Genomic DNA, 17,478 nt, shown 5'->3' with positions numbered 1-17,478 from the left:
GAAATTATTTATGCTATGTAATGAAATGTTTTCTCTCTGGAGGAAAACATACAATGAAATATATAACAATTAACAACAATTTTATGCCCACGCGGTTTTCAACAAAAATCCATATAGATTACAATAAACCAAATTATGCGCAAAAATTTAACTTGTGAATTCTTATTAGATTTGTTTTTATTCCTTTGTATTTTTCATTTCACATAGGCCAAAACGTTTTAAAACTAAAATAATAATAAATTGTCTTATGTTTAAATGTATATTGCCTCTTCAATAAGTCAATATTGAATCATGTGTACTAAAATTATATGCACTATATGTTAATTTAACCCAATACCATTTAAATTCACATTAAATTCTGAAATATTACTACTTATTTAACAAACTTTAAAACATGAATTCATCTCCTTTAAAATAATAAAACAAATCTTCGTATTCACCTCAAATATTGAACTAAAAACTATTTTGATATCTCTAGCGTGATTTCACAAAATGAATTTGCGGTTCCTGAGGTTTATTGGCTCTTTCAGACATAATAATAATTATTAAATCAATAATGTCAAACTCAAAAGCATGAAAAATAAGTTCCAGATTTTTGGCAACCAGTGGACGAGAACACGTTTTTGCTAATGCCTAAAACACCTTATTTAAAGAAGCTAGTGCCTTAAAATCAGAGTAAGTCTGAAAATCTCTCTTTGTGAAACATTCAGACAGGATCATCATAATAAAAGCAAGTGATCAGATTAGATGTATTCACTTTCATTTTATTATTTTCAGCTAAACTGAACAAACTGAAATTTGCACATCCCTTGAGAACCAGACAAAATTAGACCTAATGACAGAATGCCTTTTATTTTAATGTATTCGAGTGCATCTCAGAACGACTGCGCTCAAGTGTTTTCACGTTAACCACAAAAATTATTATTTATTTTATTTGCGTGGCCAATGATAACAGTAAAAAAAATTGGATTGACAAATTACACTGCACAAAAGGTGTCTTTTTCTTAAGTAAAAAAATGGATTTAAATCACAAATGCGGCACAATTATTTTAGAAAAGTAAAAAAAAAAAAAAAATTGTGGCCATGGTGCTTTTTCTTTCCACAGGAGAAAAGTGTGTAGTGTCAGGTGAAAACAGCTCCAGGAGTAAATCTTTGGATTCCTTTAAATGTATGGTATTTGTAGATTTATGTCAAATACTTTAAAACAAAAGAACACAAAGGGAATCATTCGGAAAACCTTTCATTTGTACAACTTTAAACAAAATCTTATCCTTCAATTATGTTTTAACAAAGAAATATATAAACATCTATAAAAGGAGATGAACAAATACCACAAAAACAATTATGTGCAAACAGCTTCAAATTAACAGTCTGAAACACATGCTTTGCTCAGAGTAACCTTTGATTAGACATAGAAAAAGATAGCATTAGTTACGAGCGGGACTGGTCACAAGTGTATTAGCTTGCCCATATCTCTTGTGCCCAGCGCTTGTTCTGTAAAAACCATTTGTGGGCAGACCCACGGTCCAGTTGAAAGAGTTGTTCTTGGCTTTGATTGACAGCTGTGTAGCGGATACTCAGTTTGGGGTTTGGTATGAGAGCCGCAGAGAGGAGCCGACAACTGGCTGCCAAGTACACACTCTCAGTTACATCCGCAGCATCAGCTTGCCTAAAACAAACAATTAAACCAAGATAATTCTGTTTCTAGCGAATGATCAATTTTGAATTTAAACTGTAAAGATGTCCATTAAGATGTCTCTCTTTCACACATACACTCACCGTCTGAGCTTAATCAAAAGTGGTTCAGAGGATCCAGCAGGGGTCTGTAGGCTTGTTTTGATAGAGGTGATAAACATCTCAAAGGCCAGTGTCATCTCAATCTCACTGAGACTACAGGGCAGAAACAGAGTGCTGCTTTCGTACACCACTGCCGAGTAAAACCCGGCTGACTGAGCGCCTAGAACAGATATACACAAAATATCTGACGTTCAGGCCCTGTTTATGCTTGGATATATATATATATATATATATCATTACGACACTGTCACTGCATGTGGATTAAGCTCAAAGGCAGCACACAGTTGCTCCCAAATATACTTGAAGAATGGATGACAATAACTGGTGTAAGTGGGGCTTTAGTGCACTGGTGCACTTCTCACAAAAGACATGCTGAGTTTTGGTGTTTGCTTCACGAGAGGATGGGGGAAATGATAACCAAAAGGTCAAAAAATTTGTGCATGTTGCAAATAAATTGGATAAAAATAAAATAAAAGAATCTTGTGCAAAGCAGAATAAGCAACTTATTTACTTGAGCAGAGCACTGATTCTTGTAAGATCAGTTTGGATGCTGTAACAGCAGCTTACAAGAATTTGAAGATGAAAGTCACTCACATTTAAAAAGAGCCCTGGCACGGCTCCAATTGTTCTGCTTGCCCAGTTTATGGATGAGACTCTGAAGCTGGAGGGTTTCAGGAACCATACCCTGTATTAACATGTACTCAAGAATATCTGCAGCAACCGGTAATGTCTGCTTCATCACACACAGACGTAGATGAGCCCTGAACATTTCAGTATACTCATTTACGTGCACACCGTCTGAAAAAACAAATTTTATGGTTGAACTGTCAAAAAAGAAATGTTGAACAATCAGTCACACACGTGGACTTACGATTTGTTAAATAGTTATTTGTTCCTTTTGCGGAGTAAGGCCCCCATATAAAGATAATTAAATATAAGCAACGCATAATAATTTAAATATTTTTTTAAATATATATTAATAATAAATATAATAGATATTCATATTGAAATATAATTATTATATTGGCAGACGATAACAGCATTGATTAGACAATACAAAAAGTGGCTTTAGAAATCCATATATTGTTTGTTTTATTCCCATGCCGTTGAATTCTCATATTACTGTCAATCTGTCCTTTTCTTACACAATGTGTTCTTGCATTCTGTCTGCACTATTTAACATTTTCGTTCTATGTACAAATGCTTCAGATGCACACTTTGAGCGTTTCACTGGTTTTAAGTGTCATAAAAGCCCCGTTTTTAGGTTGCTGTGTCAAGTAAAAAAATAGTGCATTCCAAGGTGCGCTGACAGCCCCCTTGGTGACGCGGCTCATAAAAACAAAACATTTTAGGGATTTAAATTTTGCCGATAGTAGGAAAATAGGTACTTTTATTAAAGCCAAGCACAAGCACACAGCCAAGTATTGTTTTCCATCGTGCTGGTGCGCATACTACATGACTGATGGCAGACGAGGTGTATCAACAACACGACCATTCGTCCCCAATTGAGGCCCTGTGTATACTAGGGATGTGCGAGACTAGTCGACTAAATGGTACTGATGCCGCTATTCGACACTGGAATAACTAGTCAGTTAATATTTTTCTCCATTAAACTGTTCAACATTTTTACACATTTATGTTTGGCTTTATGTTTTTACAAGGGCTGTGCTTAAATTATTGTCATGTTAATGTTACATTTGAAATATAATTAATAATACAATTATTGAAAAAAAGGATATCTGGAGCAGATGTATACAAAGTTTAATTTCACCCCAGGCTGCTTCTTCCCTCTCGCACTCGCGGCATGCAAAATAACTTCGGACAGGGTGCGGGAAGCAGATTTCCAAAACGTTGGCTTGCAAGTAGCTATGGTTGTTAATTATATCACAAAGCATTGTTATATGAAACATAATGCTTCCAATGTCAACAACTGTTTCTAAAGTTTTGTATAGCGCATACGAAAGATCATATTATATAACTCACTTATATGTTGCCTGAGTCCGGGCAAGTTGGTAAGAATCTCAAAGGTGTCTCTGTTTGATGTTTTCCCAGCTAAGAGAGTCAGGACCCGTTTTCGACTATTTATGTCAGCTTGCTCACAAGGCCACATGTTTGAGGTGACAAACCAGTCATCAGCTGCAGGAATAGAAATACATACACCGATAATCCCTTATTGCAAATTCTGAGCCACACACAAAAAGTTCCATAACTTCCCTTTACCTCGCAGCATTTTTAGAGCTCCCTCAATACTCCCGCTGTGGAGAAAGAGCTCTGTTGCTGTGGTGACCAGCTGACAGCGAGACACACTGTGTTCATTACCCATGAGCCCCTTTAGAGTGGTGAACTCAATGTGCAGTCTGAACATCACACTGACTATCTTCACTCCCTGAGAACATGCAAGAGAGCAGGAAAGGCACACAGACAAAGTAGTCAGTCAAAGGTTCATTATTTTACAAGCGGGCTTTTACAAACAGCATATACACTCACCTTATTCCAGTCTCGTGTCCTGTGGTACTTAAAGATCAGCGAGACTCCGATTCTGCCCAGGATAGTTTTCATCATTTCACTGAATGAGACTTGCTGACATACTAGCAAAAGCACACAACATGAAAATCTAAATGTAGTCATGAAACACACAAGGTTCCCACATCTTTTGACCAATATATTTCCTTGACTTTTCTATGACTTCTTCAGTCATTTGTGAATAATGGATAAGAATATTTTAACATTTTAAGGAGGAATTGCACTCCCAAAAGGGAGAAGAACAAAAAGCTTATAACTACAATTTATATAATAAAAATTGACTATATGAATATGTAAATAGATACCATGATTTTTCCATGACTCAGGAATAGTTCACCCAAAAAGGAAAGTTTGCTTATAATTTACTCACCCTCAGGCCATCCAAGATGTATCTGAGTTTCTTTCTTCATCAAAACAGAATTTAAGATTTTTAGGATTTCATTTCAGGCTGCCTCCTTTAAACAATCCAAGTGAATGTACTCTTGAATGTCCAAAATGCATATTTAGGGTGCATCAAAATAATCCACATGACTCCAGTCGACAAATAAAGTTCTTCTGAACCCAAACGATTGATTATTTTTAGAAACAAAACAATACTTATATACTTTTTAACTACAAATGTTGTGCATCTCTGTGACGTGCATTCATGAGAGGGATGACGTAAGCACGTTGGTAAGGTCACACATCACGTGGAGGAGGAGGCAGGAAGTGTGTCATTGTTTACAAGAGAATGTACAAAAGTTTAATTGTCTTTGTTGTAGATTTGTATAAGTGTATTGTTCAAAATGGTCATTTGGTGTGTGTATCCTGGATGCTTCAACCTTCAGAAACCCCAAAGAGAATGCACGCCGGGAAAAATATTAACTTTTCATCTATTGCATATACATGATCATGAGTGATTGAAGCGCTGGCTTATCACTCTGAACCTGGATATCAGTACACCCCTACATTCTCCAAATATTGGAGGGTGTACAGTGAACATTTTACCCCTGAGGATTTCAGACCATCGAAAGAAACAAAGGGTCCATATCTGAATTCATCGGCTGTGCCCGTGCTGTTCTTCCAGCGAACTCAGGTATGTGTGAAAACTTTGTCATTGTCACGCCTCCCTCAGGCTCTGCTCCACATCACCGATTTCTAATTCACCGCACCTGCACTCAATTCACTCGCTCATCACTGCATGCATAAATAAACCCTTCACGCCACTTCACTGTCAAGTCTCACACAAAGGACTCTAGTTTGACCGTGCTGCTCTCATGCAGTGTTTATTTACCTGTCTGTATTTGCTCTTGATCTTCGTCGATATCTGTTTAGTGCTTACCCTGCTGTTGCCTGCTACCTCTTCAGTTTGTGAAGCTTCTCTTCTGTGATTCCGCTTGTACCATTGATCTCACTGTGTAAACCCTGTAAATCCTGTGAATCTCAGTAAACACTCTCGCACTTGGTTTCACTAACTACAACTTGTGTGGCTTGAATTCCTGACTGTCATATAGCCTATATATTTCTGCTAAAGAAAAAGCACAAGTAGATAACGCAACGGCATTGCTCCGAAATAAAGGATGGTTATTTACTGCAGTAATGTTTTTTATTATTATATTGTTTTGAAATTTTTTTGGACTGTTTTGTTTTATGAACGGCGCTTGGTCTGTGGTCTGTGCAAGTTTCTCTTGTAAACAATGATGCACTTCCTGCCTCCACCTCCACGTGATGCGTGACCTTACCAACGAGCTTACGTCATCCCTCTCATGAGCGCACGTCACAGAGATGTACGGAAGCGAACATTTGTAGTTAAGAAGTATATAAGTATTGTTTTGTTTCTAAAAATAATCAATCGTTTGCGATTCAGAAGAACTTTATTTGGTGACTGGAGTCATGTGGATTATTTTGGTGCACCCTAAATATGCATTTTGGACTGTCAAAAAATGGAGGACATTCACTTGCATTGTTTAGAGGAGGAGGCCTGAAATGAAATCCTTTATTCTGTTTTGATGAAGAAAGAAACTCAGATACATCTTGGATGGCCTGAGGGTGAGTAAATTGTCAGCAAATTTTCATTTTTGTGTGAACTATTCCTTTAAGATAGCTGCTGCTTTGGCTTTATTCAAGGGAATCTCCATTGAGAATGTTTGTGCAATGGCCAATTGGGCTTCCCTGCACACATTTGTGAGGTTCTATAAACTAGATATTATGAGATCTGCTTTGACGCATACAGTGCTGGAATTTTGCATGATTTTGAAAAGGATCTTAAAAATTGTTTTTTAAATAAACCAAAAAAAAAAAAACAATGGGGAGGAATGACTTTAATTAGTCCAGGTGCTCTGATGACAGGCCTGTTCTAGTGAATGAATTTATGGTTGAGTATAAATTGTGCCCACGTAGGAATTACAAAACTAAAATGTTAATTTAATTTTGGATGAGCTGGGCCAGATAGTGAAGGAAAAGCACAAAGCAACTGCCCAGCATAAATGGAAACTCCTTCAACACTATTTAAAAAGCATCCCAATATGTACCTAATGAAGATGATTGAGTGAATGCACAGTGTTCAGAGCTGTAATCTAGACAAAAAGTGGCTACTTCAAAGAAACTAAAATATAAGAGTTTTTATTTCATTTGTTTAATATTTAGTTAACTACAAAATTCCATTACTTCCATTTGTGTTACTTCATAGTTGTGATGATTTAAGTATTACTCTAAAATGTAGAGTAGTTAATCAAAAAGAATGAGTAGGTTTGTCCAAACTTTTGACAGATAGTGTAAAGGTGTGCATGTCTACCTGATTCAGCAAACAGCTCATATGGGAGTGTGAGTTTGTCTTTGGGCTGTTTTAACAGTGCCATTGTAACACAGCAGCAGAACGTGGTGAGTTCAGTAGCACTGTGTGAACCCACACAAACACCACAGAACACTTGTGCCAAACCAGCCCAGTCTTCCTGATGCTTCAACATCTGGCCCCACACACACACACACACACACACACACACAAATGAGTGGATAGCACCAAATGAAGTATAAATTAAGTTTTTGTAAATGGTGTATATATATATATATATATATATATACACACACACATACATACACACACACACACACACACACACACACACACACACACACACACACACACACACACACACACACACACATACACACATACACACCGATCAGCCACAACATTAAAACCACCTGCCTAATATTGTGTAGGACCCCCTCATGCCGCCAAAACAGCGCCAACCCGCATCTCAGAATAGCATTCTGAGATGATATTCTTCTCACCACAATTGTACAGAGCAGTTATCAGAGTTACCGTAGACTTTGTCAGTTTGAACCAGTCTGGCCATTCTCTGTTGACCTCTCTAATCAACAAGGCGTTTCCGTCCACAGAACTGCCGCTCACTGGATGTTTTTTGTTTTTGGCACCATTCTGAATAAATTCTAGAGACTGTTGTGTGTGAAAATCCCAGGAGATCAGCAGTTACAGAAATACTCAAACCAGCCCGCCTGGCACCAACAATCATCCATGCGAATATCTAATCAGCCAATTGTGTGGCAGTAGTGCAGTGCATGAAATCATGCAGATACCAGTCAGGAGCTTCAGTTAATGTTCACATCAACCATCATAATGTTGAAAAAATGGGATCTCAGTGATTTGGAGCATTGCATGATTGTTGGTGGCAGATGGGATGGTTTGAGTATTTCTGTAACTGCTGATCTCGTGGGATTTTCATACACAACAGTTCTCTAGAATATACTCAGAATGGTGCCAAAAACGCAAATCATCCAGTGAGTGGCAGTTCTGTGGATGGAAATGCCTTGTTGATGAGAGAGGTCAACAGAGAATGGCCAGACTGGTTCAAACTGACAAAGTCTACGGTAACTCAGATAACCGCTCTGTACAACTGTGGTGAGAAGAATATCATCTCAGAATATTCTGAGCTGTTTTGGCGGCATGAGGGGGACCTACACAATATTAGGCAGATGGTTTTAATGTTGTGGCTGATCGGTGTGTGTGTGTGTGTGTGTATATATATGTGTGTATATATATATATATATATATATATATATATATATATATACACACACACACACACACACACACACACACACACACACTGTACAGTGGATATAAAAAGTCTGCACACCCCTGTTAAAACAGCAGGTTTTTGTGATGTAAAAAATGAAAAAGATAAATCATAACAGAATTTTTGCACTTTTAATGTAAAAATTACAACTTATGCAATGGCACTGACAAACCAAAGTGACATTTCAGAGAAAAAAAATAAAAATAACCTAACTGCATAAGTGTGCACACATCCCTGAACTAATACTTAGTTGAAGCACCCTTTGATTTTATTACAGCACTCAGTCTGTTTGGATGAGTCTATTAGCTTGGCACATCTTGACTTGAGAATATTTTCCCACTCTTCTTTGCGAAAACGTTCCAGATCTGTCAAACTGCGGGGGCATCTCCTGTGTACGGCCCTTTACAGGTCCCCCCACAGATGTTCTATAGGATTCCGGTCTGGGCTCTGGCTGGGCCATTCCAAAACATTAATCTTTTTATGCTGAAGCCATTCTTTTGTTGATTTAGATCTGTACTTTGTATCATTGTCAAGCTGAAAGTTGAAAGATCTCTTCATTTTCAGCTTTCTAGCAGACGCCAGAAGGTTCTGTGCCAAAATTGACTGGTACTTGGAGCTATTCATGATTCTCTCCACCTTCACTAAAGCCCCAGTTCCAGCTGAAGAAAAGCATGCCACCACCATGCTTCACTGTGGGTATGGTGTTCTTTTGCTGATGTGCAGAGTTGTTTTTGCGCCAAACATACCTTTTACAATTTTTTCCAAAAAGTTCAATCTTGGTCTCATCAGACCATAACACATTTTTCCACATGGTTTTGGAGACTGGATATAGGTTTCTGCCAAGTTTAGCCAGGCTTGGATGTTTTTTTTTTTCCGCCAGAAAAGGCTTGTGTCTTGCCACCCTGCCCCATAGCCCAGACAGATGAAGAATAGGGGAGATAGTTGTGACATGTAGAGAGCAACCAGTACTTGCCAGAACTGTGTGAACTGATCACTTACATCACTGGACGTCCTGTTCCTGTTGCCGATGGCACGCTGCATGAGTGTTTGTAGCCTGCTAGCCTGCTTAGCATTGCTTATTGTTATTCTCATACGTTCATCGTTTTATCCTTGTCATTTAACCTCGTGTTTTGTATTTTTTCACTTTTCTGTTTCATCTGTGTGTATTTTACCTGTTGCTGCTGGCGCCTAGCTCGAGTTTGTGGCCTGCTAGCTTTTTTTTTTTTTTTTTTTTTTTTAAGCATCGCTCATCTATCTGTTTTCAGCTTTTAATCCTTCAGCTTAACATCTGCCATTTTTCAGCACGCATCGGGCTTTCCCCCGCACTATTCTCTTATCGCGATTCAACTGCGTGCATTTTCCGCATACATCCGCTTTCTATTTTTATCGCGATTAAACTGCGTGCATTTTACAGCGCACTCCCGTTTTTCTCCTCTGAGTTACACAGATTATTGCATCGATCTCAAAGCACTACTTATCAAGAACAACAACAAACAATTGCGTGAGGGATTCGCATCGATCTCAAACCCTCACCGCTCAGGAAAAACAGACAACAACAATCAATTGCGGTAAGTCATGGAATCTGCTCATGTTATTTCTTCCTGCATTACATGTCACATGTTTACAATAGCTTCTTCTGTCAGCAGTGAGGGATTCACATGTAATAAATATAAGGATTTAGTCAGGCTGATGGAGAAAGTTAATGAGTTAAGAGACACACATCTGACCGCTAGTGGAGGTCAGTGAGAAAGAGAAGCTGATAGATACCATTTCAGATGCGGGTAGTACAATGAGCAACACACACACTTTGGTTCAAGCTCTAGAGCCCCCGTAGCAGGGCGTCTGGGTGACGTCTTGGCGGAATACTCGCTCAGCAAAGCGACATCACTCTCCCGTTAGGGTTTCCAATCAATTCTCCCCACTCAGTGATGCACCCATTGAGAATCATGTTGAAAGAGCCCTAATAATTGGTGATTCTATTTTAAGGAACGTGGAAATAGAGACTCCAGCCACTATTGTTAAATGAATTTCGGGTGCCAGAGCGTCTGACATCAGATCAAGTTTACAAGTGCTGGCTAATACTAAATGTAGATCTTCTAAAATTGTTATTCATGTTGGCACTAATGATGTCCGGCTTCGCCAGTCAGAAATCACTAGAGATAATGTTAAAGAGGTGTGTGAATTTGCAAAAACGATGTCAGACACTGTAATATGCTCTGGCCCCCTCCCTGCTGGAAGAGTTTTTGGGGTAGACCTGACATGCTAAAGAGAGACAGACTCCATCCCTCCAGGGAAGGTGCCACTCTCCTCTCTAGTAATTTGGCTCATAGTCTTAATAATGATAGTATTTGACTAACTGGGGCCCAGGTCAGGAAGCAGACAATCTGGTTAATCCGAACATCTGCTAGCTGCCTTGAGACGTCACACAGGTCACATAAACTAAAACACATAGAGACTGTATCACCTAGATATCACATAGAGACTGTGTCTGTTCCCCGAACTACCAAACACAAAACTCTCACTAAATAATTTAGAAAAAATTTGATTAAGGTCAAACTTGAACAAAACAAAAATATAAAAAATAAACATCATATGAAGGTAGGGCTACTAAACATTAGATCTCATTCTACCAAAGCACTAATTGTAAATGAAATTATTACAGATCATAGTTTGGATGCGCTCTGTTTGACTGAAACCTGGCTTAAACTGGATGAACATATTAGTTTAAATGAATCTACTCCCCCAGGTTATTGTTATAAACATGAGCCTCGTCTGAAGGGTCGAGGAGGTGTTGTTGCTACAATTTACAGTGAAGTTTTTTGGTGTTACTCAGAGGACAGGATATAAGTTTAAGTCTTTTGAACTAATAATGCTTAATGTGACACCATCAGATATAAATAAAAAAATCTCTGTTGTCTTTTGCCCTTGCTACAGTATATAGATCACCAGGGCCTTATTCTGATTTCCTTGGTGAATTTGCAAATGTTTTTATCAGATCTTGTAGTTACTGTAGATAGAGCTTTAATTGTTGGTGACTTCAACATTCACATAGATAATGAAAATGACACATTAGGATTAGCATTTATCGATATTCTCAACTCTCTTGTAGTCAGACAAAATGTGACAGGACCAACTCATTGCCATAATCATATGCTAGATTTAATTCTGTCATACGGAGTTGATGTTGATACTATAGAAACTCTGCCGCAGAGTGATGACATCTCGGATCATTACCTCGTCTCTTGTATGCTGAGATCAGCTAATGTTACTCAATCTACACCACGCTATTGTTCAGGTAGAACTATTCTTTCGACCACAAAAGGTAGCTTCACTAATAAACCCCAAGGCCTAGAAGAACTTGATGAAATAATAGAAAATATAAATACAGTCTACTCTAGCACTCTTGATAGTGTCGCCCCTTCAATTAAAGAAAAAAGCCCTGCTCCATGGCACAATGATCACACTCATGCTCTCAAGAGAGCAGCTCGGAAAATGGAGCACAATTGGAAGAATACAAAATTAGAGGTGCATGGAAGGATAGTGTCTATAGCTACAGACAGGCACTAAAAGCTGCCAGCACAGCAAATTTGAGCAAGCTCATAGAAAATAACCACAACAATCCTAGGTGTTGATTCAGTACTGTGGCTAAATTGGTTAGGAATAAAGTCTCAACAGAATCAGATATTCCGTCACAGCACAAGAGTAATGACTTCATGAATTTCTGTACTGATAAAATTGAAATAATAAGAAACAAATTGGAATTATGCAATCATCTGTCACAGTACCTCAGAAAACAGTGTCTCAATTTTCCTCACATGCAACTTCAATCCTTCGCTGTCATAGGTCATGAAAAGCTAACAAAACTTATCGAAACATCAAAAGCCACAACATGGTGTTAGATCCAATACCAACCAAGCTCTTAAAAGAGGTATTCCCTGTAATCTCAGAACCTCTTCTTAATATTATTAACTCCTCGCTATCCTTAGGACATGTCCCAAGAAACTTTAAAATGGCAGTTATCAAACCGCTTATTTTAATAAAAAATGTTATTGATTCATGCAGCAAATCACACAGACATAATAGAAAATACAACCTCAAACCACATGAAATCAAAACTTTTTTTTTCCCTCCCCCAGCAATAATCCCTCCACCCCACCCGACACAAACAAGCACTCTAGTGATCAGAAGTCAACTGACAAAGACACACAAATAGACAATAAAACGGTAAATATTTAGATACAGAAATATAAAAATAAAAAAAATAAAAAATAAAACTCTAATCCCTCTCCAATTCCCCTCCCCGAGAACCCTCCAAAAAGGCCAGATAACCGCCCCACTTCCTAATGAAAATATCCATGTTATCCAGCCTTCTGTGCACCATCTCCTCAAACGCCGCCACCCTACCCAGCTCAACGCACCACTCACGAAACAAGGGCGCATCAGATGACTTCCATCCCTTGAGAATTAACCACCTGCCAATCATCGCGCCTGTCAAGACCCAACTCTCCATATTTATCACCCACATGCAGGACCGCTCCATCCCCCAAAACACACAATCTGGGGCAAAAAGAAAACCGTGTGTTGACCACTTCACATACGAACCTCTGTACTTTCAACCAAACTCTTGTATCCTAACACATCCCCAAAAAACATGGGATGTGTCCCCGTCTTCCGAATGACATCTCCAGCTGGTGGGTGTGTCTTTAAGACCAAGCCTATACATTCAAGAGGGGTCCAATAAAATCTATGCAAAATGTTAAATTGCATAAGGCGCACCCTTGCATCTCTAGATGCAGACTTGATGTTTTTTAAAATCCCAGCCCACACCCCATCCTCCAACACCAAATTAAAATCTTTCTCCCATAATCTCTTAATAGAAGTTAAAGCTCCATCCCCCAAACTCTGAATTAGCAAAGTGTAATACACTGATTCCTCATGTCATTTACCAAAAGCAGCAAGCACCTCTCCCAAAATATTTGCCATTCTAGGAGGGTGTATGCTATTCCCAAAAATAGTACAGAGCAGGTGGTGCAACTGTAAATACCTAAAAAAAACTGAGATCTGGGAATCACAAAATTATCAAAGGATCTCAACACTCCGTTCTAATATAGATCACCGAGTGCAGCAACCCCCCTGACAATCCACTCTGACCAGCAGAAGGGGGACTTATCAATACATAATTTTGGGTTCAACCATATGCTCGAAGCAGCATTCAAATAACTGTCCGAATTAAACACTCTGGACACTTTTGTCCATACCGAGTTCAAATTCGAGATGATTGGGTGTAACTTAATTTCACCGGTTAATTTGATAGACAGACCCTGCAATGGCGAAATAGGGGCAAGAACTTCTTGTTCAATACAAAACCAAGGAGGGGCCCTTTCGGGTGGAAGCAACCAATGAGCCAAATGTCTGAGACCGAAAGCATAATAATAAAACAAAATCTTGGGTAGGCCTAGTCCACCTTTGTCAATCGGCCTATGTAATTTGTTGAAGTGCAATCTGGGACGCTTACCATTCCAAATGAAGGACATCGCTATACTTTCAAATTGCTTAAAGTAAGAGAGGGGGACATCTATAGGGAGTGACTGTAGCAGGTAGTTGAATTTTGGAATACAATTCATTTTAATTACATTGACCTTCCCAATCATCAATAAATGTAATGAAGCCCACCTGTCCACATCGCTCGAAAATCTTTTTATTAGAGGGTCAAAATTAACTTCAACTAAGTTAGACAAATTTGGTGGAAATAAAATACCTAAATATTTAATGCCCTGTTTGGGCCACTGGAAAGTGCCTGGCTCGTAAGCCACTACTGGACAGTATGCTGTCAGAGCCAAAGCTTTGGATTTAGACCAAATGACTTTGTATCCTGAGAACTTGGAGAAGGAATTAATAATTCTGTGGAGGCAAGGCAAAGATCTAGAAGGGTCGGAGACAAATAATAAAATATAATCTGCATAAAGCAAAAGCACCACACCTCCCGCAATCACCCCAGGAAAATCATCCTCTTTTCTTATCGCGGCTTCTAATGGTTCCAGGGCAAGACAGAACAATAATGGGGAAAGTGGGCAACCCTGCCGGGTGCCCCTATTCAGATTAAAATTATCTGAAATTAATCCATTTGTTTGTACTGCTGCTGTCTATAAAGTAACTTAATCCAAACAATAAATGTACTCCCGAACCCATACATTTCCAAAATCTTAAAAAGATAATCCCATTCAACCATTTCAAATGCCTTTTCAGTGTCGAGTGAGATAGCAGCGACCGGAGTCTGATCATTCACCACTGACCACATGATATTGATGAAATGCCCAATATTATCAGAAGAGCTACGGCCCCGAATAAACCCCACCTGATCTATATGTATAAGAGATGTCATAACTTTACTTAATTGGTTAGCCAGAATTTTTGACAAAATATTTACATCTAACTGGATCAGGGAAATTGGGTGGTAACTTTTACACTCGCTTGGATTTTTGTCCTTTTTAAGAATCAGACTGATCCGGACTTGTGTCATGGTTGGGGGAAGCTTTCCATTCTTTAATGCTTCTGTATAAACTTCTAGCAAAAGTGGAGCCAATTCTGTTGCACAAGATCTAAAAAATTCAGCAGCAAATCCATCTGGCCCCGGAGCTTTGCCTGTAGGCAGGGACTTAATTACCTCGTCAAGCTCCTTTAAGATTATCTCAGAATCAAGAGAGTTTTTTTGCTCGGTTGTCAGTTTAGGGAGTTCTAATGGATCCACAAATTTTCCAATATCTTCATCAGTAGATGAAGACGTGGAACTATAGAGATCAAAATAGAACTCCCTAAAAGCATTATTAAGATCACTGGTCGAGGTAAATATTTCACCGGCAGAAGATTTTATTGAGGGAATGGTAGAAAAAGACTCTCTCTGTTTTATATATCTAGCTAAAAGCTTCCCTGCTTTGTCCCCCGACTCAAAGTATGACGGTCTTGCCCTGAATAACCAAAACTCCACTTTCCGCAAAAAAATAGCATTATATCTATATTTCAATTGGGTCAATTCTCTGAGGCAATCAGACGACATATGTCATTTCAGCTCTGCCTCTGCCCTTTTAATATTCCCTTCCAATTCCACAAGTTCTTGTGCTTTGGATTTTTTGAGGAATGAGGCATACTGTATGATCCGACCTTAAGTGCCTCCCAAGCCACACCCACAGAGGATACTGAGGACCAGCTGGTCTCCATATAAACATTGATTTCAGCCTTTAACATTTGTTGGAAATCAGGATTTTGCAAAAGGGATACATTAAAGCGGCAACTATATGATTTCTTTTTCTCCGTATGTGGCAACATCTCTAAACTCACCAGGGCGTGATCTGAGACTAAGATGTTTCCAATTGAGCAATCGACTACAGATGAAATGAGGGACTTAGATATATATATATATAAAAAAAAAAATCTATTCTAGAATAGATTTTATGAACTGATGAAAAAAAATTTATAGTCCCTACCAGATGGGTTCAAAAGTCGCCAGATATCTGCAAGACCAAGATTTTTACACATCCTGTTAAGTGTCACTGTTGCTCTAGGGGGCTTACACACTTTTGCTTCACTATGATCAAGAACTGAGTCCATCAAAAATTAAAGTCTCCTCACAATTTTTTTTTTGCAACATCCCTTCAAGAGCTATAAAAAAGCCCTGGTCATCAGCATTAGGTGCATCAATATTAGCCAAAATCAGCCTGTACCTGAATTTCAACTAAAACAATAATGACTCTTCCTAATTTATTCTTAATCTGTTTAAGATATTTGAATTGTAGATGTTTATTTATATAATATAATATTCAATATAATAACTCCCCTGCTCTTTCTTGAGCCAGCAGTAAAAAAAACATGTCCACCCCATATCTTCCCAAATTTTTCAGCTTCCTGTGGGGAAAGGTGTTTCTTGAAGAAACACTATATCATATTTCTTACGCTTAAGTAACAACCTTTCTTCTTTTTATGGGGTGCCCCGACCCATTCACATTCTATGTGGAGAAGGATAATCCATTCATAAAAACAAGATTATACAGACCACAATCCCCATTAGTGCAACATTCAAACCCCGAACTCCCCCCGAACCAAACAAACAAAAAGAAAACGTGCGCATTAACCCCGCACACGAGAGCGCCAACCGGCGTCAATCCCTCCAAACTCGAAAGGTCCATGCACGCCTGCAAGCGCCCCCGCGGTGACTTTGCCATCGGATTGCTCAATTTTGCCTCACAAATTTGTAAGGCAAAATTACATAACAGAAAATACTTTGTAAAACAAACCTCTGCCAATAAGCATCATAAACACACGTAACGTATAGATTAATTCACAGAACTGACTCAAAGATGTGTTCTTCCACAAAACAAAATTCCAGCCGCTATAAACCGTTCAGTGTCCTCGAACATTCAAACAGATGAACGGTGAACCGGTTGCTTATGAATGCAGCAGATGACGTAATCATTCCACTATCCCGCAGAAAAACTCCGCAAATCAAACCCCAGCCAACAGGAGGCATAAGAAACAAAGAACATGCAGGTTCATCCACAAAACTGTCCCAAAGCAGTGTTACTCCACAAAGCAAACACCAGCCGCTAGGCAGAACCATCATAAACAGCAGCAAAACAGGAATCCCGGTTCCTCGGGTGATCAAGAGTCAAGTTCACTCAGAGGTCACATGAAAAGAAGGGCACATGAAAAGAATACACCATGACTTACTCAGACCGCCAACTGTAAAAAAGACATCCTTTGTGTGGGCATGTAAACATTTTGCGGTCATCCATAGTGTCTAATCTCAATCTGGCCGGGAACTTCAGTGCAGAAGCTATCTTCCGTCAATGCAAAAGATTGTTTAAGGAAAAGTGTTATTCCACCAAACGGACTCCAGCCGCCAGGCGGAGTCAACGCAAAAAGAAACAAAAATGAAGCCCAACTTCCTCCAACAGTAGAGTCAATGAACAGCGAGTCGATCCACTTACATGAGAAAAACCCCAATGGTTTACTCACTCATAGATTGTATAAAAGACAGTGCTTGTTTCAGACACATGAATACTTTGCGACCGTCCTTCATCTCTAT

The 17,478-nt window shown here is 38.8% G+C and overlaps 1 protein-coding gene across 1 annotated transcript in view; it reads right to left on the bottom strand.

The window, feature by feature from the left end:
• Positions 1-817: 817 nt before the first annotated feature.
• topaz1 (testis and ovary specific TOPAZ 1) overlaps positions 818-17,478 on the bottom strand; it is a 57,096-nt gene continuing 40,435 nt past the window's right edge. Inside the window, exons 12-18 of the mRNA XM_051670584.1 lie at positions 7,094-7,265; positions 4,285-4,385; positions 4,018-4,183; positions 3,781-3,933; positions 2,392-2,595; positions 1,780-1,957; positions 818-1,669 (exon numbers count right to left, since the gene is read on the bottom strand). Of these exons, the coding sequence (XP_051526544.1) occupies positions 1,459-1,669; positions 1,780-1,957; positions 2,392-2,595; positions 3,781-3,933; positions 4,018-4,183; positions 4,285-4,385; positions 7,094-7,265 (1,185 nt within the window). The 3' untranslated portion in view covers positions 818-1,458. The remainder of the gene's footprint in view (positions 1,670-1,779; positions 1,958-2,391; positions 2,596-3,780; positions 3,934-4,017; positions 4,184-4,284; positions 4,386-7,093; positions 7,266-17,478) is intronic.

This window comes from Myxocyprinus asiaticus, chromosome 34 (genome assembly GCF_019703515.2).
Source record: "Myxocyprinus asiaticus isolate MX2 ecotype Aquarium Trade chromosome 34, UBuf_Myxa_2, whole genome shotgun sequence".
NCBI lineage: Eukaryota > Metazoa > Chordata > Actinopteri > Cypriniformes > Catostomidae > Myxocyprinus > Myxocyprinus asiaticus.
This window is presented reverse-complemented; position numbering and strand designations above follow the sequence as displayed.